Source organism: Theobroma umbraticum, unplaced genomic scaffold (genome assembly GCF_002168275.2).
Source record: "Theobroma umbraticum cultivar Fairchild unplaced genomic scaffold, ASM216827v3 scaffold_147.0, whole genome shotgun sequence".
In the NCBI taxonomy this organism is placed as follows: domain Eukaryota; kingdom Viridiplantae; phylum Streptophyta; class Magnoliopsida; order Malvales; family Malvaceae; genus Theobroma; species Theobroma umbraticum.
The window spans coordinates 7,369,001-7,396,348 of record NW_018397259.1 but is presented as its reverse complement, the minus strand read 5'-3'; the positions used below and the strand labels follow the sequence as shown (position 1 = coordinate 7,396,348).

General features: G+C 34.5%; 4 protein-coding genes across 5 annotated transcripts; 3 read left to right on the top strand and 1 right to left on the bottom strand.

Moving 5' to 3' along the window:
- Positions 1 to 3,184: 3,184 nt before the first annotated feature.
- Positions 3,185 to 6,460, top strand: EULS3 (hydroxyproline-rich glycoprotein family protein). 2 transcript variants are annotated; one of them, XM_021427409.2, is made up of 4 exons: positions 3,185 to 4,165; positions 4,472 to 4,594; positions 5,849 to 6,077; positions 6,168 to 6,460. In XM_021427409.2, coding segments are annotated over exons 1-4 (939 nt in total). In that variant the 5' UTR covers positions 3,185 to 3,580; the 3' UTR covers positions 6,170 to 6,460. The 2 variants fall into 2 exon arrangements, with proteins under 2 accessions (XP_021283084.1, XP_021283083.1); XM_021427408.2 differs by having other exon boundaries at positions 3,200 to 4,165; positions 6,186 to 6,460.
- A 5,655-nt stretch (positions 6,461 to 12,115) lies between these two features.
- LOC110414859 (NAC domain-containing protein 87-like) lies at positions 12,116 to 14,226 on the bottom strand. Its single transcript, XM_021426268.2, has 3 exons — positions 13,836 to 14,226; positions 13,380 to 13,660; positions 12,116 to 13,090 (listed from the first exon to the last, which is right to left on the bottom strand). The coding sequence occupies exons 1-3, from the start codon at positions 14,020 to 14,022 to the stop codon at positions 12,395 to 12,397; spliced, it is 1,164 nt and encodes a 387-aa protein (XP_021281943.1). The 5' UTR covers positions 14,023 to 14,226; the 3' UTR covers positions 12,116 to 12,394.
- A 5,640-nt stretch (positions 14,227 to 19,866) lies between these two features.
- LOC110415101 (RNA-binding (RRM/RBD/RNP motifs) family protein) lies at positions 19,867 to 24,488 on the top strand. Its single transcript, XM_021426598.1, is given in 13 exon segments — positions 19,867 to 19,961; positions 20,343 to 20,587; positions 20,704 to 20,775; positions 20,988 to 21,224; positions 21,461 to 21,542; positions 21,675 to 21,869; positions 22,023 to 22,155; positions 22,158 to 22,192; positions 22,274 to 22,450; positions 22,706 to 22,793; positions 23,001 to 23,059; positions 23,288 to 23,353; positions 23,617 to 24,488. Coding segments are annotated over 12 exon segments (1,443 nt in total). The 5' UTR covers positions 19,867 to 19,961; positions 20,343 to 20,372; the 3' UTR covers positions 23,701 to 24,488.
- A 222-nt stretch (positions 24,489 to 24,710) lies between these two features.
- On the top strand, positions 24,711 to 26,313 carry LOC110415600 (pentatricopeptide repeat-containing protein At1g09220, mitochondrial-like). The gene has a single exon (XM_021427298.1). The coding sequence runs from the start codon at positions 24,746 to 24,748 to the stop codon at positions 26,234 to 26,236; it is 1,491 nt and encodes a 496-aa protein (XP_021282973.1). The 5' UTR covers positions 24,711 to 24,745; the 3' UTR covers positions 26,237 to 26,313.
- The last annotated feature ends 1,035 nt before the right edge of the window (positions 26,314 to 27,348 follow it).

The window sequence follows — 27,348 nt, the reverse complement described above, 5'->3', positions numbered from 1 at the left end:
GAGGGTGGTGGGGGAGAAATTAGGAGGAAAGATAAGAAGAATAACCAATGATTGAGCTTGTCTAGGCCTTGGTGAAGGTGTGTACAGAAGGAAGCGTGTGTGATTTTTATGTTGGGAAAAATGACAAAATCGGGGTTAGAAACATTGAACTTGTTGGAATGGTATCGGAAAGCTGATACCATTACAAAGTCAAAAGATTATGGAAAAAAACTACAAAAGTTGTTGAAGGGAATCATACATGATTTTTGTAGAAAATTTATGTAGTGGTGCAAGTGCCAGATCAGAGTCACACTTTGTAAATAGTGTGTTGCTTGAATTTGATGATATGATTCTTTTTTATTTGAAGAAGAAAAAAGAAAAGAAAATGTTATTCTTCTCAAGCTAAGTTGTATTGTTTTATCACCAACTTTCCAAGCAACTGTTAGTGCCAGGACAAATGGAATCAAGATTGTAATTTCCTTTTGAGTAAGAATACGAGCAAGTTGAAGCATATTCGGATGGGAATTGGATACTCAGTTATTCTTTTCTTAAAAAAGAAATTAAGTGATATTTTCCAATAATTAAACCCATTTTTTTCTTATCCAAAAAGATACTAATCAAAACAGGAATCTACAAAATTTCTGAGACCCTCAGCCACGTTAACAAGTAAGTAGGTACACTCCCTAATGTCATTGCTTGGACTTAGAACTCCTTAATCCATTTGAAGCTTGGATAAGAGACAACTCAGATAGCTGCTTCTTTACTAAAATACAAATGGCAATAGGGGAAGAAATAATAAAAAATGCAATACCTGCCAAGCATTGAAGATTGCAGGAATATCCTCTTATTCTTGTTTCTATATTTGCTGAACTTGTCATTAGTAGACACTTAAGAAATGACATAATGTGTCGCATGATTGGTGCCTGACCGTAATTTATAGTAATCAGAGCAGAAATCTTGTCATAATCACTAATTGTTCACATTTAGCTTGGTTTGAGAAGATTTAAGAGATCAATTATGCTTGTAAAGTCAGAAACGTCTAAATTATTCATGGGGCCCTTCAGAATGATGGACACTGATATTCTTACTGTAAAAAGTTCACAGAGCTTACCGAACCCCAAAAACCCTCCTGGTTTTATATTCAAAGCCAAGGCATGGTTGAAATTTAACAAAAACCACAATGACAATAGACCCTTTTTCAGCCTCTTGGGTTGGCAGTGTTATGAGAATTGCTGCAAAAACAGTTCCATCTGAGGAGTTGCTTAAACCTGATCAAGCTGCAGCCTGCAAGGGTCCTTACTTGACAGAGTCGTAGTTATCTAGTTGGAGTAAGGCACTTATTGCAGGCAGCAGCTTGTTTTAGTAAATTTTTATCTGATGCACGTTCTGAACTTATCTTCAAAGGAAGAGTAGGTTTTTTTTGGTACATGAAGCTTTAGAGTAGTTTAGACTAGTTAGCTGCAATGGTAGTATAGGGAAACCTGTTTAATATGAGACGTTAAAAGATAAAACAAGCACGAAAAATGTTTTCCCCACCACGGACAAGGAGCCAGCCAGGCGGCTTTTCCATATTCACTTCTTTTTATAAAGGTTTAGCTTGGTCAATTCCTCTATTTTTTATATTTTTTGTTATTTATTTTTTACAAAAATAAAAAAAATCAATTAAATAAACCTTAATTAATCAAGTAGGGGTCTAGATTGAGGGTCGACATAATACCTAAACCTTAAACCTTCTTTACAAAAATTTTAAAATTTTTTTATTATATTTAATCAAATTTTTATATTTTTATTTTTAATTTAATAAATACTTAATTAACAATTAACTGATTATTATTAGTTAAAATACTATTTATCATTTTATTTCACATTACGTTAACGTGATATGCTGATATGATTGAACAGATGATGATACATCATGCTAATATGGCCACATGGGATTTTCATACGTCACTCAACGCCACGTGATATAAAAAATGATAAATGACATATTGACTAATAACGATTAGTGAACTGTTAATTATAAAAGTCTATTTTATTCAAAATAAAAATAAAATTATATTTTTTTAAATAATTGGAAGGTTTTTCAAAATATTATATCAAAAAATTAAATAAAAAAATAAAGAAAGATTTTTGCCTAAAAATTGTTATATTACTATAAGACATGTCTAGGGATGATAGTATTCTAAAGTGTATTGTCTCCAAAGTCCAAATCAAAAAAAGCAAAACCATGGGAGTCCAATATCCATGTGCCAAGAAATAAGTACATTAGCATTTGGGCAGAGGTAAGCCTCCCACACCCATGTCTGAAGAACTTTGAAGAGCATGACAACTAGGAAGATAGTTGTAATAACAAATGAATTTTTGTCCTAAGGAAATAAAACAAAAGCCATATCAGAGCTGGCTTTGTTTGAATCTAACTAGTGGAAATTAATACCACTAAATCAACATTTAAGATTTAGCAGCTACCAACAATAACAATGTTTTAGTTGATGGAAACTTTAATGAGAAATCAGAAATTCATTTTACTTTGTGCTTACAAAATGCTGCTACTAATTAAATAAATTAGATATAATATTTTCTAATTTCCAAAATTCAAGTTATTTTTGGAATGACCACAATGGAAGCCTTCATAAATGAAAATGTATAAATATCTTGTACTATATCTGGTTAAACTATTTTTCAAAAAAAAATAATCTGGTTAAACTACCAATCTATAGGGAAGATAAAAAAGAAAGTGGTAGTGGCTTCTTGTTGTTTAGATCACATTCAAAAGTCTAAATTTGAAGAAAGATCACAACCAGATAAATGGAATTGTTGAAAATTATCCAACTTCTTGCGCTTAAAATATTCGTAAGCTTAGTCATTCTTGAACTAAGTTAATCATACATGAATTTTGTAAGTAACAATAAATAATATTTATTAGTTTTAAGAGTATTTTAATTTATATTCATAAATTTAAAATTTACATATCTCTAAACTGTGAAACGATTTTTGTGAGATAAAATCTAATAGGTCCAATACCTTGTGAGATTGGTTACATGAAATATATTATGTGATTGCAATTAATGTATGATTAAATTTAGTTAATAGTTTTCACCAATCTATTCTTGGACCATTCCTCATAGCTCCGCTCGATGAACAAAAGATGAAAAGTCAGTCTTCAGTCCCGGATGGGAAGGCCAGCTTCACTTGATGAAAGCCTGATTTCAGCAAGCTTGATGGCATATGAATCAGCCCTTGCAATGGCTTAGGGATAGGTCAGTTGGTGAAAGGTAGGCACGGCGGGAGGCAGAATAGGGGACGGTTTTGCTGAGTTCCTTCTCCAGTAAGGATTTGACTTTGAACTGTTGAGTTAGCCGCATTAATTGGGATTTACTTGGCTACTACTAATTAGATATAATATTTCTAATTGCCGGAATTAAAGATATTTTTGGGTTTGGACAGACCTCAATGGAAGCCTTCATAAAGAGAAAAATAAATGCAAATTAATATGTTGTAAATTAGCCAAGCCATAGAGAAGATAAAAGAAAGTGGAGGTGGCTACTTGTTGTTTAGATCTCATTCAAAAGTCCAAACTTGAAGAAAGATCACAACCCAACAAATGGAATACCCTTTCGGTCACAACCACCCTCACACTCACCACGATAGGAATGATGATCGGGAAAACCAAGAAAGACAACCACCATATCATCACCAGAATGAATTTGCTCCACCACCTCACCACCCACCACCACACTACCAACAAACTAGCTTTGATGGGCCATCACCACCATCCCCATACTTCCAGCAACCTGGCTTTGCAGCACCCCCACCTGCCCACCCCCCATCATACCACCAACAAACTGTATATCCACCACCGCCAAGCCATGTTACCCATCTGCACCATAGTGGTGGTACCGGGCAGCCTGACTATGGTTCATCCAACTACTCACCACCATCAGCACATGTGACACATGTTGCACATGAAAGTAGCCATCAAAGGGTTGATCATCAAATTGAAGGTCATCATTCTTTTAGGCCCCACTTACCATCTATGCCTCACGATCACTCTCATTCTGCTTCTCTTGCTGAGCTCTCCAAGAAACCCACTGTTAAAGTCTACTGCAAAGCTAATCCTGGCTTTCATCTTACCATAAGAGATGGCAAGGTCATTCTTGCCCCATCCGATCCCTCTGATGAGTTCCAGGTGTGTATTTATTAACTATATTAGCAGAATTACATTATGCTTAAAGTGAATTTTTGGCGATTAGTACTAAATTGTCCACTTGGTTATTTTATACGATTTGGTTTGATCTGTAATTTGCTTTCCTTTCGTCAGAAATAATTTTCATATACTATGTAATTATACTCCTTTTGCCCTCCTGATATAGTTCTAAGCCTTTTTTTAGTTCACTTAACGCACTAATTGACAACCCAAAAACGCTTTTGACTGTTAAAAGATAGAGATCTTATGTTGATTTAGATGCTACTTTTGTTGTTGTTGTTGTTGTAGCACTGGTACAAAGATGAGAAGTTCAGCACCAGAGTGAAAGATGAAGTGGGTTTCCCCAGCTTTGCTCTGGTTAATAAGGTCACTGGTCAAGCCATTAAGCATTCCATTGGAGCTACTCATCCTGTAAGAATTCTCTGTGGCTTTGAAATTTCTTTATTTCTGTTCATTTCACATGCTACCTACCCGGTTGTACTTTCCATTGATACTCTTTTCTTTAAGAGATAAGGATTGCGCAATTTGAATGTCATCCTTTTACGAACTGAATATCTGTCCTATTTTTTTTTTCTTTATGCAATTTTATGAGAAGAATTGATAGTTGATAACTGATGATCACCCTGTACATTTCTCTAATCTTTTGGCTTCAGCCTGACCTCTAGGAAGGCTCTTTGTTTATTTGCCGAACATTCTTTCAATTTTGTTTTCAGGAGCATTTGCTATGCAACATTTGCCAATGATGAACAAAGAATTTATACCTCTAGGTCTGCTGTTCTTGTTGAATTTTCATGTTTCACTTTAGTTCCAATTTATGCGGAAGCAGTCGTTCTCCTTTGAATTTTATACAAAACACTAGTTTTTTCTAATTTCAGGATTGATAACACTGTTTTATGACACTTAAGAAATTCTCATAGTCTCTTGTCTTTAGGATATGATTGGGTTTGAAGTTGCTTAACAGTTGACAGACTTTCAGTTATTGCATAAGATTGATATGACCTTTTAGTTTTGGTATGATCCAGGCTTTTTAATTCTATACTGAGAAGCTTCTGATTCTCTTTGTTTGATGGTGGTTGTTGATTGGTGAGAAGAAGGAGACATGATTCTCATTATAGACAAGAATTTGATATTTCATGGACTCTTTTGCTATATGTTGCTCATGTTGTCCATGTTATTAAAACATGTCAAAGAAATTATTGAATTCCTATTCCTCTTTTCATGTGATACATTGGGCAGTATCTGAGTCGCAACTGTAGGTCGTTGTCATCTGTTATTCGGCCAAATTGGCTGGCATATGGTTGTTGTAACATAATACAATTGTTACGATATTAGGGTAGCTGACGTGCTGTTCAATTAGCGGTCTATCATGGTCAAGAACACATTTCTATCATTTCCTGGGTAATTTAGCTGTTCTCACTGCTAAAATGCCCTCCTTTCTTGTAAAATGAAAAGCATGGTTTTCTCCCTTTCCTATGTGCTCAGATTAGGCATCTTGGAAGCTAGCCTAGCTGTGGCACTGATGACGTCACCAACCTCTTCTCTCTTGATTCTTACAGTAGCAAAAAATTGTGTGCGCATCATAATTTGTTCTGTTCAGACAGTAAAAAAGAGATACTTTGCAATTATCAACATTAAATCTCTCCTGAAAAAGGTTTTTCTCTGCAGGTGCAACTGACACCTTACAAGTCAGATCAACCTGATGAGTCCATACTATGGAGTGAGAGCACGGACTTGGGTGATGGTTATAGAGCTGTAAGAATGATTAATAACATTCGCCTGAATGTGGATGCTTTCAATGGTGATAAGAAATCCGGTGGTGTCCATGATGGTACTACTATTGTTCTGTGGCAATGGAACAAGGGAGATAACCAGCGATGGAAGATTGTACCATATTGTAAGTTTCTCTGAAAACTAATAAGCAAGATTAATTGAAATCCTACAAACCAACTCTTGATTAAATTTATTCTTCTTGTTTCTCCTAAAGAACTGGTGATAAATGCAGGATGCTTGTGATATGGTGCTGCCACTTCTAGAAGCTGTACCATGCTTGCTGATGTATGGCATGGAAGGATTCCTATGCGTTCTCTTCTTGAGGGTTTGTCTGTTTTCATTCTATGTGTGTGAAAATCTTGATACTACTTAAACTACGGCTGCTACTTTATATTCTCAGACTTGATATGTATACATATCGTCATCTGTGATCACATACTAGTGTGTGGAAAAGCAATAACAAACATCTGCTGTATAGTTTGTGTGAATGCCAGCAGAATTTGCCTATACATGTTTCAGGTTGCAGTTTCTCCAACATTATTCACAGTTCTAAGCTCTTTTACTACTGTTCCACCTTTCCATCTTCTTTAGTTTTTCTGGAATGGAGTCTACCGTCTAGTGAAGCAATCGTTATACTCAAAAACCTTCTGTCTTGAATCAGGACAAACTCAGAAACTGAAGTAATCAAGGATATGATCTGGGAGACATAATAATCACATAATCTGATCCATACAACCAGGCCCATTTAGTGCAGGGGAAAGGGGCATTTGCTTTATCCAAACAAGATCTTATCCATTAGCAAAGTGAACAACAACCCAAAACATAGCAAGCTTTGAGACCCAGTTGCTCTGTGTTTTGTAGAGTCAAACCTCACTATTGCTACAGTGAGCCATCACCTGTATGATTCTGCTAACCATTTGTGCAAAAGGTTAAAGGATCAGATAATTAATTTTACTATCTTAAACTAATACCATGATCTCTTTAACAATTCAAAAAAAACCAACACAAAAGCCATTACTGTGGCCTGCCTGAGTTCATGAAAAGGTAAACAAAGTAAACACTAAAGCACTGGGCCCAAAGAAGAAAACTTTTTGCGATAAAATAAAGAAAAAAAATGGTGAGCTGAAAATAATTTTAGATATTTAGATTCTCCTTCACTGTGTGAACATTGCTAACAATCAATTCAACGCGGATAATCTCTTTAATTAACAGTACATCGATAGGAAAATTTTTGAGTTTTTCCATCTGTAATATTCCATAATGATTAAGAGGGTGTTCACATCATTCATATTTGTGATTTAACATTTTATATCTACATATATATATATATATATATATATTATCATTAGCCATTTGGGTCCAAAATGTAATAAATATCTCATTATTACATTTACTATTTTCCTTCGCTTAAATCATGCTCACACTCGAGTGTGTTCCCTTCAGCAATACATTATTAATTGTATCATAAATCATAATTTGTTTAAAATTATTTTTTGTGATAAAAAATATAATTTAGTTACGGATAATAGTATTCGAACAAAATGGGTAACTCGAGTTTCCCTTAATACTATCTATTGAAGAAAATAATTTCCAACACATGTGCCTTAATCTAAAGCTTTTGCAAAGCACAAGAAGAAGGAGAAGAAAACTTCAATATTGCCACATAGAGTAGGGAACACTTTTGAAACCCATAAAGCCAGGCGTTTTGTTGGCGAAATTAAAGGGTGATGGGGATAATAAACCCTAGGGAATGCCTCAAATTATTTTGATAGTGACACTGAATGAGTATATGAGACTATGCCTTCAGCAAAAGCTTTAATTAGGCCACCAATCTTTTTCAATGAAACACTATATTTGTTGTTACCCCCCTCAAAACAAAATCACCATCTTAACTTTTTAAAATGTTTTTCTTTCTTCTTTTTTTTTTTTTTGAATTTTGGGTTGTTCTAATTATTAAATGTAGTTTTCAAAAGACCCAATAAAAGGGTCATATATGCGTCCCTTAATATTATCATAATCATTGCTAGTCCCCACACGTCTTTGATTTTTATTTATGTTTTTTAATTTTTATTTAGAAAGAAATTAAAAAACGAATCTGTTCGATGTCAAAATCTATTTGATTTGATGATTTCATTTTGTTTAAATTAATTCTAATAAAAATTGTTAAGGGCCACTAAAATTAAATTTATTTTTATTTATTTTATATTTTTCCTATGATTTATATTTGGTATAATATACAAAAAAAAGTTTTTAAAATTGTTAAAAAAATATAAATAAATCTTTATATTTTTATTACGTTTAATTAAAAATAAAATATTATTTAAATATTTTTAAATAATTTTGAATTTTATTTAAATTTATTTATATTTTTTGTTAATTTTAACCGTCAGATTAATAACTGGACTTTGTACTTTCAAAATGAAAAGGCCAGCAGAAAGAGAACGAAAATAAAGCGTCGGGCCCACCGAGTCGTAGTCCCTCGTGTAATGAGCTGGTGACGACGTGGCACCACAAATAAAAATACAAACAGATAAAGACGAGAATAATGATTACATCATCAGATGATAAAAACGGTTTTCCGAGCATGATTCCGTTTTCACCGTTGGAGCCAAAGTCCGAATAGCCGGAAACTTCGTAGTTCGTGCCGTGTTCGAATCCTGAGGGTTCAATCCTCTACGGCAAAGATTCACGGCCCTAACAATGGGGGCTAGCTCTTTCCACTAACAACATATGTAAATTTACTCTGAATTTTGATAAATATATTTTTCCTGTTTTACAAAAGAGAAAAAGAAAAATTAAGAAGAATTTAAATTTCATATCATAATTTTCAATATTTATCCAAAGATTTGAATCTCGATTGCATTTGTTTTTATTAAATTCAGTATGAGAGTGAGAGCTTGGGATGTCCTTTAATATGGTATAAATGAATATAAATGTAATAAGTTGAAGTTATTTCAATATCAGGTGGGGGCAAATTCAAATAAGAAAGAAGTGACTTGTCTGTAGAATCTTTATTGAGGTTAATGTATAGTCTTTAAATAAACTTACTGCTATCACTTTCCCCCATCAATTGGACCCCTCTCCCTCTCCTTTTTCACCTATAGCGTTTGGGTGGATTTTTCTTGGAAATAAATGAGTGCTTTTTAATATTCTCTATAATTATTTTTTTTATGTCTGAAGACTTGTTGAATTTTGAATTATATTATAAAAATAAAAAATATTTTTTTCACATTTCACAAAATTTTATCATTGTTCATATTTCGAACTCAGACAGACCTTTTAAATAAAATATATCAAGATTTAACTATCAAATCAATAATAGTTTAAAATCTATTGATCAAGGGGTGTTTTTTTTTTTCTTTGCATAAATCAAAACTCAAAAAACCTCTAAATAAAAATGACTTGAATTAAAGTATTTCATTAGATTGTACTTGGAACATAATCAACTTTTATATAAATAAATTGAAATAAAAATTCTAGAATATTTGAAAAGAAAGCACCAATAAAGGAAAGACAATGATCAAGAAAGAAGAATCTTTCTCAAGGTTGTGGGGTATATATATATGTAACGAGAGTTCTTGGTCTCCAAGCCAGAAATTGCTTCTTTTATAGGCTATAAGGTGCTTTCTTCAAAAAGCCATTGAATTGTCTGTCGAACAAGTCAAATTACTTTAGTTAAACAGTTGTCATGTTGGAAATTACTTTGAGTTAAGCTTCATAGACAAGATCAATTAATACGTATTAATCACAACAGTTAATAAGATTAGATATATACACACACAGTACAATCTTTTTGTAATATAATCATCATCATTAAATTGAAAAACCCATTAGCATCCGAACATTTAATTTAGTGATAATTAAGTCGTAATTTACTATATTTTCTATAAACAAAAACAACTTTAAATATTGATGAGAAAATCAAAGCAAGGGATGTAGGAATGGTCTAAATCAAGGTAAATATTACAAAGAAAACTATTCCAATGTTCTAGAAAATCTAAGGTTTGTATAGATTAGTGAGATAAAAGATGTTCGTTTGATAATTTCATGGGAAACATCAAAGAAATTTCCCAGCGTAACTAAAAAATTCCAACCCATTCGAGAAATACTGGTATTTTCCAGCGGTTGGAATAAATCCATACAGCATCTAGAATACATAAACAGTGGAAAATATCATGCTTTCCCGTGGCGTTATGTGGAAATTATCTATATCTATTCCACCTAAGCTGTTGGTAACTTTCATGCTATTGGATATCTTTGTCAGATGACTGGTAAGAGATAGGTTGAAGTCAATGTTTATGTGAAATTTCCCAGTCTTTTTCTTGGACAACTCGTTCTTTTCCATGATAATATATCCACGTATTTGTTTACACCATCACTATTCATTCATATATAGTATGCACACTCGATCATGCATATGCAACGGACGGTAATTGACGCATGAGGTGTTCTTAATTAAAAGTGGGATTATACTCATTAAACAAATCATCTCAATGGTGATTGATATCAATCCAAGAATTCTAGAAGGAAAAACGAGAAGAAAGATGAAGTCGGTGTGAGCAGTAGGCAGGGTGGTGAAAAGAGAGAAGAAAAGAAAACGCGGATATATATAAAGATCATCATTGACAATGAGATTCAAATTTAGCTAAGCTAAAGGGGAAAAGCACGTTCACTTTCAAAGCTGACAAAGATGTACAGGACGCGGTGGAGGCTGGCAATTGGTTGGTATCCCCATGTTTTCATGCAACAAATCAGGGTTTTTTTTTTTTCCCGTCCTTTCGTCATTTTTTATATCGAGAGAATATTCTCTATTTTTAACACCCTCCTCTTGTCCTTGCTTCGTATAAAATTCTTTCTTAGTTTAATTCCCTTCCCCCATGAAAACAAGACAAAAAGGGAAAGAAAAAAGTTACCAAGAAATAAAGAAAAAAACCCAAAAGGCCGGTTAACTTTCCTGCAAGCATGAATCTCCTCAGGGTGGGAAGCTTTGGTTTGAAAAGAAAGTAAGTTAATGTGGGGGGTTCTATGCACATCCACACAATCACATGAACCTTTCTTCTCTTTCAATAACCGATTCCCAATCAATCATCACCTGTTAATTTTCTTTCTTTTTTCCCCCCTTCAACTTTCTCTCATCATGTTTTTTTCCTGGCTATATCTGTTACATATATCCATCTGGCCTATATATTTTTCAGAACAACTTCATGGAAAAAGTTAAAAAAAGGATGTCATCAGATCACAACATTGCTTGAAGAGACTTAAAACATGTTATACACATTATACTTGCAACATACATGGTTTCAATCAGCCTCGTAACACAAATAGTTGACAAATATGACATGTTAATTTAAACTTAATCGATATCTATAATTTATATACGTAATTTTATTAATATAATGTAAATTGCTCTTTAAAAAAATTTTAAAAAAAAAACAGATATATTGACAGGTATATATAGATTCAAGGTTGAGAGCAGGCACATGTAACTAAAAAAAAATTAATTTATGATACTTAAGACAGAAGACTAAGGTTAAGCCTTGTGGCTTAAGAAATACATTGTGGGATTGTTCTTGTCAGGGACAGGCACATTGGGTGCAGAGGTTAAGGGAATAATTCACGTGATTCATGATCTTGTTCAGTTCAGTTAATCTCAAGGAGGTGGCTACTCATTTCAGTAGACAACCCACTTGGCTTATTATTATGGCTTTCTTGAATCCAATGTTGGTCCTTTTTACAATTATTGTAAGTTTTAAAGAAAAGAAAATAAACAATTAAGTTCAGGACAACTAAAATACTTGATATCCAATGGTAAATTATCATCTAAACAAAAAAGGTTCCTAACATCAAATTAATTAATTGGTGAATTACTGCCAAAATTAAGACCCAGATAATCAAGTGTACTGAAATTTATAATATTGGTCCAATTAATTAGTGCCATGTGAATTTTCTGAATAAGTAAAATCTTCATAATTTAATAATTGAAACATTAATTACATCAAATGAAAGGAAGAAGATGCAGACATGTAGCTCTTTTCATTTAACTGGCAGTTGAAAACAACTCGAATAAAATAAACAACCTTAAATGTATGTTTGGGTTTAAGTAGGAATATGATTGGAACATATGAACATGGAATCAATGCGAGTTTAATGCTTAGAGGAAGATTGGAAAAAAAATAAGAATAAATTCACTACCATAAGAAAGAATTCATGTACATGGAATCTTTCCCAGTTATCTGTTAATGAAAATGTAATAATCTGAACAAGATTTGGACAACCATGAATCTATCTATACAAGTATAATTTTCTTTTCTTCATCAGAATCCAAGAAACTTTCCAACCTAATAATTAAATTACCTAGTGGGGACAGACTGTTTCAAATCATATATTCCTAGGAAATTAACAAGCCAACTTGCTGCATCAACAGTATATATTCCTTCAACTTTAGTAGTCCCATAAACACCCCAAATCTTCTATATCTTCATAAGATTTGCTGCTCCCAAGTTCAATACTCTTGGAAAGCACCGATGAAATCTCAGTGTTGTTGATTTCAGTGCTGAGGCCGGTATCTTGTGAGAGACTGACCATGGACTGATTTGATGAAAACTGCTCCACCTTGCACTGCCTGTCAGCTTTACGTGTGTCAGCACTGTTATTGGCAGCCAATGCTCTTAGAATCGCCTGATCATTGCCTCCAAGGCCGGTGCTGTAATTGCTTGGAGCTGCTCCGCTGGTCCTCCCTTGGTGCGAGTAGGCAGAATTTGGGGTGCCTTGATGGAAGAAAATAGGATTTTGGATTGGAATTTGAGGGTTGAAAATAGAGCTTCCTGTCTGATGATAATGGTTATTGGGAGCCTGAAGAAAGTTTTGATTATTATTCATGGTGGGGAAGTTGGAGCTGCCGGGATAGTTTCCTTCTGAGGATCTTGGCATTGGCGTTGTATCGATGGCCTTGAATTCATTTTGACCATCGGTAAAGCTCGAGCCGGCTTTGTTGGAGTAAGTAGGATCCATAAGAGGTGGCAGTGAAGTATAGTCCATAAGATCATCTCCGAAAGAATTCATTCTTAACAGGTGATCAGGAATTGGTTTCTTGATCCCTGAATTCTTGTGGAAAACCCTACAAACAACCCACTCATCCTGCAACCACAACAAAAAAGGAAACCTATTCAAAGACCTTCATATAAGTCTAGATTCTTCATTTACACAAAAGCAAAGAAAGAGACCCCATGAAAAGAAACCCTCAACCAACAAAACAGTAAAAAGACGATAAAATTAAAAGGCTGCAACTCTTTTTAATTTAATCAATGTTTTTTTTTTTGGATCAGTGAAATTGAAAAAGCTATAGTTTCTTAAACAGAAAAAGAAAAAGAAACCTCAAAAAAAGGAGATGGAAAAAAGCTTTTGAAGTGTAGCTTTAGTTGCATACCTTTGCACCCTTCGGGAGATTATAGTAAGAGAATTTGCCTTCAAGCCTATATTCATGCATGACCCAATTGCTTTTCTCTCCTTTGGGAGCTCTCCCTTTGTAGAATACAAGGGTCTTCTTCATCCCAACAAGGCAACCTTTTCCTTTGTAAATCTCTTTATCCTTGCCAGTTGCCTTCCAGTATCCCGCTTCAGTTGCTCGATTTGTTCTCATCCCGGTCGGATACTTCCTATCTCTCTGGCAAAAGAAGTACCATTCTTTCTCTCCCATCTTAGCTTTCTCTGCAAAATTAAGCAAAAAAAATCAAAGATTAGATACAAATACAAGGCAAATAACAGCAGCAAACTACTTATAACAAAACTAAACATCCAAGCGAAGAAAAGAAAAAAAGTCATATAATTGAGGCTAGCCTAGCATGAAAGGAGGGTCAAAAAACAAAATCAAGAGAAATCTTACTAGGCAAATCCCAAGGTTCACACTTGTTCAAATCAACTTCACCAATAGCACTTGCACTGAAGTTGCTGTTCATTACCTTCTCTGTAAGATAATGAGTTATGATCTCCTCATCCGTCGGGTGAAACCGGAAACCAGGCGGCAAATCGATGAGGTCTTCTCCTTTGTTAACAACGATAGCTTCTTCCATTGAAACTCCTCTAAATACTAAAACCCTTTATAGAATTATACAAAAGCAAACAAACCCAGAAGAAAGAAATACAAAGCAACTGCTATGGGAAGCAAAGAGGGGCAAGAAGAGATGGATATAGGGAAAGAGAGGGAGAAATATATCAGGCTTTTGCAGAAGAAAAATGAAGGGAAGGCCGTTAAGAAAGTAGAACAAAGGGCAAAAAGGGTGCTTAAATAGAGGAGCTTGTTGAAGAGCTAAATGTTAATTGAAAGAGATCCGTAGGCTGCAAGGCACTTGCCAAGGAAGCCTGATTGGGTAATTCATTGAATTTTGTTTTCTTCTCTATTTTATTTGTTTTTGTAATTCATGTACCTTTCTTTGCCACATCTACCTGTTTGAAAACAAATATGAATTTTTTTTAACAAAAAAAAAAAACAAATGGTAAAAAGGAGGTTTCTAAGCTAGTGGGGGACCCATGTTTCCAGCACACTTTCACATTAAAATATACGACCTTTATCTGTTTAAAACCTAACCCCAGCTAAAAATTCCATTGCCTCATCGCAGAATTCTCATTTCCCAGAAAACCTCTTTCTTTTCTTTTATATAACAGCTCTTACTTCAAAGCTTTTGAAAAAAAGTTGATTTTTTCAGTACCAAAATGCTGCTGCTGCTGCCTCCCTTTCATGGTTTTATCTGAATTTGTCAAGCTTTGCAGCAGTAGATTTAGGTGGCTTTGGCTATATAATGCAGCCTACTTCACATGTACCTACACAAGTTGAATATGCAATGTATTCTTTTGTGTATTCTTGTATGACTCGGTATACACGAAACTAATTTTAAGAGGGGAGGCCTTGGAACAATTAAAAGTGATCATTCTTTGCTAATTCAAAGGAAACCACTCCATTTGGAGGGAATCTAGGGGTGCTATAGACACTGAAAAAGTCAAAAGATAAAGAAAGAGGGCAAGGCAATGAAATTTCATGGAAATTCACACGACACATCTAGCTGCCCTTCTAACATTATTAATTACTCTCAGTCTTAGCTTCAAATTTTCTTACCAATTTAAAGATATTTTGTTGCAATCTTTTAGATAGATATTTTTCTTTTGTGAATTTACTCGGCCATTTCTTTTTTGGGGGTCACCTACGTGTAGAAACAAAAAAATTTGCTCTTTTATTGTGCAAATATTAGTTTCCTTTTATGACCAATTAAATATAAATATGAATTTAAGTTTTCAAACTAATACATTCACACGTTGCAGTACATGAATACAATATTTATTTAAACATAACACACGTGAGTATTGGATTTAATATGAAATGCTTGAATAACAAGGGGGGAGGGACCTTTAATTTTGGCTAATATTTGGAAAAGATCATTGGACAAAAAATTCACATTTTTTAATATTTATATATTCCATTCCAAACTTTTATATATATAATATATATATACATAATCAAATTATTTAGTCATTGTCCAATAATGACAACGTTATACTCCTATTTTAACTGGTTCTACATGATCCATTCTTGAGTCTCTTTTGGCTTTTTTAAAGATATTTCCATATGAAAATCGCATCTGTAATGAATCAAACCTAGAAAAATGCTTGGCCACAAAAATCAAATTTAAAAATTTCCAAACAAACCTTGTTGACAAAGACATTATTATTTTTGTCTTATCTCAACCATCAACTGCCAAAATTCTTAAGAAAAAAAAAATGAATGGTACCAATTAAAATATTATCATGTATTAATTATCTAATTTTTATTAAAAAATAAAATTGTATATAATTAATATCTATATACAAAATTGACATTTTCCACCAAAAAAATAAATAAATAAAAGTACATATATATCAGTATACAAATTCCAATTCGATTTCTCTTGAACATGCTACGATTTCATAAACATGTTTTCATAATTTTGACTACCCAAATGTTTCATGTGTAGGACTTGAGTGAAGCCACGCGTATGCTTCCTAATTTATGACATAAACCAACGCATAGATTTAGATTGAAAAAGTTAACTTTCCCGGCGCCGACAAATGGAAAAACTAAGCTCTGAACTATAGAACAAAACAAAATATTTATTTCCTATTGTCATTTCGCATAGAATTTGTACACAACTTCTTTGCGCAAAATCTCAACCACTAAGCTACTAGTTAGCTTATTGACTTTTTAAAAAAAAATAAAGAAAAAGAGTTACGATAAAATGATAAAATTTAATTCGAAGATCAAATTTATATTATTTTTGATTACGTGACTTTTTCAATATGAATAACTCGTAAATAATTAATATATATTTGTTATTTATACGTTTGAATCTTTACATACACGTGTTATTTACGTATCGATAATTTTAAAATAAAATAATTTAATAGAAATGCATGATTACTTTTCAGTGATGTTGCGAAATGAAATAATTGTATTACTTTATTATTAGTATAATTAGTATATAATTACTGGTGGATTACATCAAATCAAAAGAGTTGTATTAGTAGTTTAGAAGATTAGGTGGGGGCCAACCAAATCGATGCCACATTCTTGACATTCTTAAGCCGGAGACGCTGAGCTGTAGCCTTACTTAATTACTTTCCATATTAGATTTAACAATGTGTTCACATTTTCTTGGTTTATTTTGTCACTTCATCATTAATTATTATATTAATCAAAGATGATAAGCTATAATAGCAAAACTCAAATTGTGGAACGTAGGATACGGAACAAAATCCGCAATAAAATAAAATAAGCAGAATTTTTATCTTTCATGATATTAACAAAAAAAAAAAAGAAGGGGAAAATTTTGTTCAAAGAATAACGTGTGGACCCCACAAAAGAAGGCTTGAGAAAGTGTTAGCCTAACTCTCTTAACTTAAATCTGTTGACTTTTGGGGGCCGAAAGGAAACTGCAAAGCAAAGAAGCCCGACCAATTGGTGACGATTGGTGACGCGCTACACCTCATCGGCTGTTTTGATCACATGGGAACAGGCTGTTGGTCCAAGTGTTGCACCACCACGTGAATGCCATGTAGGAGAACACCCCCCCGGAAATTAGTAGGACATCAGTTCCACCGCATTTTGAATGTGATCGGGCTTTGGGTAGCAGAGACGAGCATGATTAAACTGTTATTCGATGATTTATCTAATGTTAAATTTCTAGGTGTTTATTAGTGCGAATATGGCAATTCATTCTTAAAGCAAGTAATTAATGTCTTTAATTCAAAATTAAAGAACTGATACAGCATATGATTACAGATACAAAAATAATAATACGTTTATTCAATGATCGAGAGAAACATTACTCCACATTTATACATTAGATATTGTATTAATTTGTTGTTTTTCGAATACAAAATAATCAACGATAACTTCGTAATTACTCATTAGAACATGATTGTTCCGCGCTTATTTGATGATGTAAAGTGCACCTAGTGGCAGCTATTTCTGTCCCTTCGAGCCACGAGATATGAATATCATGATGTCATTCAACTTGCTATCAAGCCATGGGGTAGTCGAAATAATAAAATCATCCAACTTGAAAAAGGATAACATCATTGGGAACCCACGACCACAAAATATATTTTATTTTTTATCTTTTGGAAATGAATCTTGGTCTTGTAGTGGAAATCTTAAACCTTAATTAATCTCCGTAATTTGTTTAAACATGAAGAAGACTTAAGAATCAAGTGGGGTAAAAGCTACTGTATGGTATAAACAAAACTATTGTAAAGTTGGAATTTAGAAGCTCTAGGCGCCCTATGGAGAAACTCTCCCCACTGTTTCATGGTTTGAGACAGTTGGCTGCCATTAAGACAGATGGGAATAGAATCATATTGTACAAAGGAGAAAAGGAATAGGGTGAAGGCAAATTCATTTATTCAATCACATGTGAGGATAAGATTATTTAATCGCACATTTAATTAGAATGACTAATTAAATAAGGGGTTTGGGCTACATACAAAGTCAAGATAATTGACTTTTTCTCTTGTGTTTGGTGGAGAGAGTTTTACAGTGGACTTTTCTTGGCTAACCTCTCCACTAACCAAACTGTCCTAACCATCAAATTAACTAACAGACCGAACTGTAGAGGAAAGTAACATATAAATAAGCTATGTGACAGATGTGTCTTTGTCTCTGATTACTACCCGAAAGACCTGAAAAAGGAAAATTGATTTCTTGTAGGCATCACAATTGCTAAACTCATAAAGATCCTATGCAAGATATAATTAATTAGGATAGTTTCAAGGAAATCACCTTTGACGCTCTTTGGATGACCAGGAAAAAACCCTTAAAGCAGACTGGATAAACCTCAACTAATTCTTGGCTTATGTAATTAAGCCATTCTGGTTGACAACTTGTCAAGTGGGGTTCTCTTTTTTTTATTTTTTATTTTTAAAAAAAGATTGATCGAAATCGTGAGATATGATTTCGTATGCTTACTGTTACTGAATTTTGATTCAATTTAATGCTGTGATTCTTATTGATCCCTCGAAATAATTGAATATATTTGACAACAAAGGCTTTGAGCAAAATAATTGCAGTAGGATATGATTGCTGGTGTTCTAAGCTCACCATGCACACCACACCCAGCGGTTGCTTTAGTTGAGGAATTGGGGCAAATGATTCTTTAATGATGCAGAGAGTTAAGATAATGACAATGACAGTCATCAATCCCAATGCCTCCAAAAAATCAACCTAAGAATCAGTGGCTTATTGTATTTCGAGCTGGGACCTCTTCTTTCTCTCCTTATCTTCTCCTTTTAGAAAGGAGAAAAGAGGAGTGGGGTATTGCTTCTTGGTTCTTGTCAAGTTGTACTATGAAAATACTCTGAAAGGGAATATTCCCCAATCTTCCCAAGCAAATTCATGGCAATTTATGTGATGTATTGAATCTAGACCTACTTGTTTTCAATTATGCATCTCCCTTCTTTCACCTAATGGAGTATGGGCTTAAATTATGGTAAATGAGAGAACAAAAACTAAAAGACATAAGAGACATTGATGCAACTCCATGTTATGTTTTCTTCTTGAACTAATGTCCAAATGTTATCATATGTTTTGCCGAAAAAAATTTGTACGAGAATTGGGGGGTTGGTATGGTCAATCTTATGCTCATCAAGGAAATGACTACAAATAAATTTGCATACGCAAAGGGGATGTGGGCATCATGTCAAGTTCATTACATAATTAAATCCAAACCCAATTATGAGAGTAAAGAGATTTTTTTAAAGTTAAACAAAGTATTAAGGATACACTTTTGAGACCCAAATTTTCTATATGTTCAATGATGTCCGCCTTACAATCAATAATGTGTTTTCGTAATATGATTTTTGATTATGTTTTTTTTCATAATAAGTGTTTTGAATAATTTAAGAAATCGGATAAAATGACTTTATCTTTATATGTTATATGTAATTGACATGACACGTGATGGACATAATACCTATAATTTGTAAATTCTAAAAAGTTGACTTATATTTTCCAAAATTAAAAAAAATACTCATAATATAGAAAAATGATGTGGTTTTTACTTTTGAAACTCACTCTCTCATCTTATTGCAAAAATGGAATTTTAAAATTTTTAAAATAAGATTACATTATAAATTATGAAAATAAAATCTTTTTAATGTATTAGATCACTTGGATTAATATATATATATATATATATTATATCTATATATATGGTGGACTGGACTTAATATCGAAAATGAAAGTTCACTAAACAAGCCTGAGCTTCTGGGCCTTAACTAAACAAGCCCAAGAACATCTTCAGTTTTTAAATGAAGCCCAACAGTGATGAAACAAGCCCAAGGTTTAGGGTCTCATAAGCCCACCCATAAACCCGAATCTTTTAAACGCGCTCTTTATTTCTTCATTGAGAACAAGATTTCTTCAGGGAAAGAATAGTCTAGCAGCAGCAGGAAAAAGCAGAGCAAATCAAATACCCAAAACTCAAAGGTACGTTTTCACTTTCTCATGTAACGAAAAATTGTATAAAAACATGAAATTGCATATGGGTTTCTGAAAAGTTGTCTTTATTTTTTTTTTTTGAGGACAAGAATTTGAATGTAAGAAGATTAAATTCTTATTAGTTTTATATAGTTTAATGTTGCCATGTTGATGATGTTTTCTTTTTCAATTTTTTTGAAAATATTGTAAAGCTGGTAATTTTTAATCATATTAAGAATTTTGATAATACCCACATCAAAATAATAACAAACAAATGAAAATTCAATTCTACAAGATGTGTATGTTACCATTCCCTCTGGTCATTTACATTGCGAAAATTTTTTCTTTTTTTCTTAAAGTGTAACATTTGGATTATTTTTATTTTTATAGGAAAGGAAATAAATTGCTGTGAATGCTTTAATGGCAGCTGTTCCATCCTCACAGCCTTTTAGCAATCCCCAAATGCAGCATTTTGGGTACCAAGGTGTAGAAGGAACAACATCAAGCCCTCAAGAATTGGAGTCTGTGACAACCCTTTTGATTCGGCATCTTCCTGAGGCTATACCTCGTGACACCCTTTTGCAGCTTTTCTCTCACTATGGCGCATCCTCTGTTCGTCCTTGCTCTAGTGGAAAGTAAATAAAGTTGAAATTAGCTTGCTAATTTCATTCAGTTTGCAATTAGCTTTCTAAGGTCTTGCAGGTCTATGTTTTTATCATACGCATCAGATTTTCCTTCTTTTGTTATATAGGTTGAGAAACTGTGCATTTGTGGATTTCAAAAATGAAGCATTGGCTTCTCAAGCTCAGCGTCAGTTAAATGGGTAAATTTCGAGATTATGCCCATTCATTATTCTCCGATGTTAGGCACATGGTTTGATAAAATATATGAGATATTTTTCTCACTAGCATTAGATAGTAACCCTGTGTTATTTGTTACATTTTGTGCTATGCCCGTTAAATATGTTTTAATTCGTTAATGTTGATACAATGTCAGAAATAGTTATCTAACTATCCTATTTCTGTGGTTGCTTAGCCTGAGGTTTCTCGGTAAAGTCTTATCAGTGGAGAGAGCTAATAAGACAACTGAGGATAATAAACCTCACCAAACAGGAGTTCAGCCTGGAAAGGATTTTCCACAATCTGCATCAATGGTGAAAGATGCTAACTTGGCTAGAGACCGGAATCAAGGTTCAAGATTAGGATCAGTACCTGCTAGTGAACCAATTGCGCCTAGACTTGGAGTAGACTATCCATTTCCTCCTCACCTTGAGTGAGTGTTTCCTTATCTTGTTCAAGTTTCCTTTTTCTTTTTTTTCTCAGCCCTTTAAATGTGAAGTTGCAGATATAGTGTCAAGCATTATGCACATATGGTATAAAGTTTGGTTTTTCTGACCAATGCACAATGCTTTATACAGTAATGATTTTATAGTGCCAGTCAGGGTGCCCTGCTTTCTTTCTAAATATAATCACGTCAGATATGAACAAAAGCTTATACATGTTTTGCAGATATGCATACCCTCCACCAGATGGAAATATTTTGACCAATATCGTTAATGCTCTTATTGCTGTTCCTCGCTTCTATATACAGGTTTTCTTTAAAGCTACTTCAATGCTTATTAATGTTTCTTCTTAGGTTCTTCTAATTATGATTTTTCTTCATTTTATTTAATTAACTGTTGTTGGGGATATATCCTTTACAATAATAGTCTTTCAATTTCAGGTGTTGCACCTAATGAATAAAATGAATATTCCAGCTCCATTTCGTATGGCTTTGCCCACACCGCCTCTGCCACCTTCAGTAGCTGCACCACAGCCACCGTCCCCGCCCCCACCCCCACTTCCGGCTTCCACACCTACAGAGCCTCATTTTGCAGATGCATCTTCTAGTGAATCAGAAATGGAGTCTTCAGATGAGGTAGGATACTGCTGTAATGTACTGAAAATCATTAACCCCATTTCAGATTAAATTAACTAAAATTATGTACCTTGAAAGAAGCGCTCTGGTGAAATTTAACCCTATATATGATTCTAGTAGTTGTTGATTGTTCCTTGACTAACATGTTTGTAGGAGGTCAACAACAAGGGTGCGGCAAAATCTGCACGTAAGCGTGCCAGGCGAGAAGCTATTGTAGGCCCTGCAATTGATAAAAGTGTGGCTCATGAGGCTGTTGGAGTGAAGCCTGCCACCTTGATCCCAAAAGAAATCCATTGATAAAAAAGAAGAACCCTGTATTACAGGTCATATTATTATTTAAGGAACACGTTTTAGGGTGAGCTTTACTCTGTCTAAATTTTGACAATCTTCTGGTGTTTTCACAGATCAAAATTGCTCCCAAACACATTCCTAATGAACAGAAAGATGATGATGATGACTACAAACAGATTTCAGAGGAACCTAATGGGGAGGATTCAGATGCTAAATGCTTTGCTACTGCAGATGAGTTGGAAAAGGGAAAGTTGCCTCCAGAAGAAATATTATCACTTCCAATGTTTAAGGTATTGAAACTTATCTCGGTAGATGCTTTCGGATAGTATATTAAACCAAATATGCAATTGACCTAGTTTCCATTTACTCATCTATGCAGGTATGAAAGCTTTTCTTTTTCTTAGCTGTTTGAGAACCACTTGAATTTAATCCTTTACTTGCTTCTAGGATCATGGCTAACTTGTACCAATTAATTATGACAATTAGCATGAATCAGATGCATCTGACAAAGCATAAACTGAATTGTAACACTTTGGATTGTGCAGAACTATGCAGCTGGAAATCCTGCTTCTGTGTTGTATATAAAGAACTTGGCAAAGGATGTTGTTCCTGAAGATTTCTACTTCATCTTTGGTGAGACTAAATGCCTTTATTCTTGCTTTTCATAAATAGTAACCAGTTAGCATCTCAATGCCCATAATAAAGAGGCAAAGGAAGATAAGAGATAACATCATAAATATGCAGGAAAAAACTGCTCTTTTTAAGTCCTTGGAACCTTCCTTTGTTCCTTATTCCTATGAGCAAAAACATTTTGACTGATTAAGTCTTGCTGCGATGTAGGATCATTATTTGGAAGCATTGATGCAGCTAAATCCAGTCTTAATGTGAAGCTAATGCAGGTTACTTTACTTCTAGATTGTGCTCTCTGTAGCTTTATTCTTGGCTTATTTAAGTTTTACCTCCAACTTTATTGCTTGAATTTTTGCTGGAAAATACTGACACCAGAAGAATATGTTTTTGTAATTATGGAAAAACTGAGTCTTGTTGTTCAGAATATTTAACTTACATGCAGGTCAAAGTGCTGCAGTTACCTAATTGTGAAACTGACTATAATATTTTGAATTCAGGAGGGAAGGATGAGGGGCCAAGCTTTTGTGACATTTCCAGCAGTTGAACTTGCCCACCGTGCTTTGGTATGTTTCTCTCAGGTTTCTTGTTTTCTTGGCACAAGTGAGTTTGTGCGGTTCATATATCTTGTAAACATTGCCTCATGGCCTGCACTAGTCTCTAACGATTATTGAAGTCAACCAAGGGATGCATTCTAGGAGTAATTTGAAAGCATTGAGTATCAGTTGTCCTAGCTAGCCAAACCAGCTTGAAATTACTTGTTTACTTTGTACTAACAATAACAAATGGATAAGCTAATTTGCTGTTCAATTGTATTCCTTCCTGACAGAACCTAGTTAATGGGTATGTGTTCAAAGGCAAACCAATAATCATCCAGTTTGGTCGAAATCCTGCCACTGCAAAAACAAATTAAATTGATACATGGCGACAGGAGGAAGCTCCATATGTCTACTGCATGGTTACAACATTGATGATTATGCCTTCTTATATTATTAAGGAAGGTGGTCTGCCTCCATATCCCAAGGCTGCAGTGGGCACAAATGTGTGCAAGAGCTTATGAAATGATTATTACGCCACTACATTTTAATGGCATATCTTCAGTGATAATGGGAGAATAGAGCACAACATGGTCTTGCTACTTACTCCTAGAGGGTTTAAAGGCGCAGAATCTGTGTGTAAGGCATTCATCCTTCGTCATCAGAAGCACTAATGTTGGTCTGGCTGTTGAATTTTCCTTACAATTATCTATCGGCCATCATGAATCTGGGTACATGCATGCTGGTGATTGATCAAGGAGAATGGTGCAAAACAGCTTACCTTTAGGCTTGTTGCTCCTGATTGCTTTGAGTTATGAAGTCTCAATGCTCCATCGTAGCTCTCCCATTTTTCCATTTTTGGTGCTTTGGGGGGCTGAACTGTCCCGAGCAAAAACAAGACGGTGGTTTTCCCATTCTGATAAATATTGTTTCCTATATCAAATTTATTATTTGGAAGTAATGAAAAGACAACGGAAAAGGAAGGCATTTTACACTTTTTTGGCAGAAAAGAGAAAAACAAAAGCTTGAGCTTAACTCTTGAGGTTGTACTCAAATTTATTGCTATAAACAATAGTTGGAAATTTCTCCTTGCTGGAATTTCCTGTTTTTGTGCGTGGTAAATTTATTACTCTCAGCGGTCTGAAATGCAAGTGAATTCTTTAAATCCAAGGTCCTATGAATTTCTTCTTTTTCTTTTGGTGTTGTTTTTCCTTCTCAAAAGTGAATCCCATAAAAACTCTCTACTCTCTTATTTAAAGGAAACTCTACTCTTTTCAAATTCAACTCTAAGGTCTCTAATAAAGTCTGAAATTCTAACAATTTGGGTGTCTTTAAGAGGACTTGAAGCGCAATCATGCACCATAAATGAAAATACAGCAGAGTTTCAACCAAAATATTTTCCCTGCTTTGTCTCTCTAAACTATGTTGAAGTTAACCAAACCTCCCTTTCCCTCCAAAAATAAAATTTCTCAACGGTTCCTTCATTCATTTCCCTCTTCCTCCCCAACCGAATCCCAGCTTTCCCTTTCACCTCAACACAAACAAAACTATCAAAAATACTTCCTTTTCTCATTCTTAAACAAAAACCCAACAAACCTGAGAGTCCCAAAACAAGTCCACTCTCACTTACTCACAACAGCCTCGATTTCCCACTCTCTTAGACTCTTCAACGCTTTACTTAGATGCTATTCTTTTAGTGAAAATCCCAACGATGCCATCTTTCTTTACCAACAAGTCCAAAGTTGCTACCTTTACTTGAAATTTGATAGCTTTACATACGCATTCCTTATCAAAGCTTGTGCTAATTTGAATGACGTAGTTCTAGGCAAACAGTTTCATGGGGTTGAAATAAAAATGGGTTTTGAGTCCCATCCCTATGTGCAAACTGGGTTGGTTAATATGTATGTCGAAAGTGGAGGTTCAGTTGAGTGTAAAAAAGTGTTTGATGAAATGCCTGATAAGAATCGTGTTACTTGGAATGTGATGATCACTGGCTTGGCTAAACAAGGGGATATTGAGTTTGCGCGTTTTTTGTTTGAAAAGATGCCGGATAGGGATATTGTTTCGTGGAGTGGGATGATTGATGGGTACACGAGGATGAACCAGTATAGGAAGGCTTTAGGTTTGTTTCGAAGAATGGTTGTGGATGATGTGGTTGAACCTTCTTACATAACGGTCTTGGCTATTTTACCTGCTGTTTGGAATATTGGTGATATCAAGATGTGTCGGTTGATTCATGGTTATGGAGAGAAGAGAGGGTTTCATGTGTCTGATATTCGTATCATGAATTCGTTTATTGATACGTATGCAAAATGTGGGTGCATGATGAGTGCGTTGAGGTTTTTTGAAGAGATTTCAGCTGATATGAAAAATTTGATTTCCTGGACATCGTTGATTTCAGGTTTTGCATTGCATGGGATGGGGAAAGAAGCTGTTGAGAGTTTTCAAAGGATGGAGCAAGTAGGTTGGAAGCCAAATAGGGTTACTTTCTTGAGTGTTTTGAATGCTTGTAGTCATGGAGGTCTGGTTGAGGAGGGCCTCAAGTTTTTCGAAAAGATGGTTAATGAGTGTCAAATCTTGCCTGGCGTTAAGCACTATGGGTGTTTGGTTGACATGTTAGGGAGGGCGGGGAGGTTGGAAGAAGCAGAAAGGATTGCTCTAGAGATTCCTCGTGAGATAGCGAGTGACGTGGTTTGGAGAATACTTTTGGGTGCCTGTAGCTTTTATGGTAATGTTGAGGTGGGTGAAAGGGTGACAACAAAGATAATGGAGATTGAGAGGGGATATGGAGGTGACTATGTTCTTATGTCAAATATCCTTGCTGGTGCTGGAAGGTTTAGAGATGCTGAGAGCTTGAGGAGATTGATGGATGAGAGGAATACCATCAAAGTTCCTGGCTCTAGTTTGGTCTGACATCTTTACTGGCTGTAAAGATCAGCGTAGGATCTAAAGTTGATAGAGACAGATTATGCATGTAGCTATTGGTACAGTGGCACCAAACAAAATGTTGGATGTGAATGTTGCTCAAACCATTTAAAGATTATTACACAAAAGCTTCTGAGTTAGATTCTGAAATTCTCTCAATGTTTAAGTTTATAGAGTTGCTATACGTCCTTGCTTGCAGATGATAAAGTGTTAAATTGTCAATTTACGTTCTACTTACAGAATAACTTCATTCAACCATCCCATGGACTGAGGAGTCTGCACATAGTGTTGGTCCTTGTGTCTTGAACGTTTTGGATAATTAAATGCATAGTGGCTACACGTAAAAAGGACAGAGAGGTATGTTCTTTCATGTGAGATATTTGACAACATGACAGAAACTGTATGCATCCCGTAGTGGATACAAACAAAAATATGATACGATGTATAGATCTGAACAAGAACAACAAAAGACTGAACTTATTACATTAGAGCTTAAAGGGTTTCAGCTTCCTACACCAAGTTCTAAATCTTTCAAACATCTCAGTAGGTGATGATCAGCTGACGAATCCAGTGAGGGGCACCTATATATTAAAATATCATTACCTGAAGAATCGTGTTCTCCAAGGTTTCTCTCACACTCGCTAACATTTTCCAAATAATACAGATTGCAGGAAGCATGCTGCGAATTCAGTGTCAACATGGAGCCTGAGAATGCTGTATCAATTGATTCCTTGGACGAAAATCTTAGTCCAGAAGGATCTCATCTACTTCATTTTAGCAGTTGTGCCTCAATTGTTAAAAGAGATTGTTGAAGTATCTATAAAGAAGATCGGGAATTGAAGTCAGATGATTTATGCCCTCTGAGGCATTCCATGTTTGGTATAACAAGCGGTAGTTATATGATTTCTACTCATTGTCTGAAGTTTGATAGGAAAATATTGCTAGCTGAAAGGTATACAATAGAACTCTTTTCAACTGATGAATATATCTAGACTATATGGAAGACATAGAGGATACCTTTGGTGTCAGTCTGGGAACACACTATTCTTTTCTCTGTTAGATCTACCTGCTGGCCATCTAATGCCAAATCCCCAAAATGA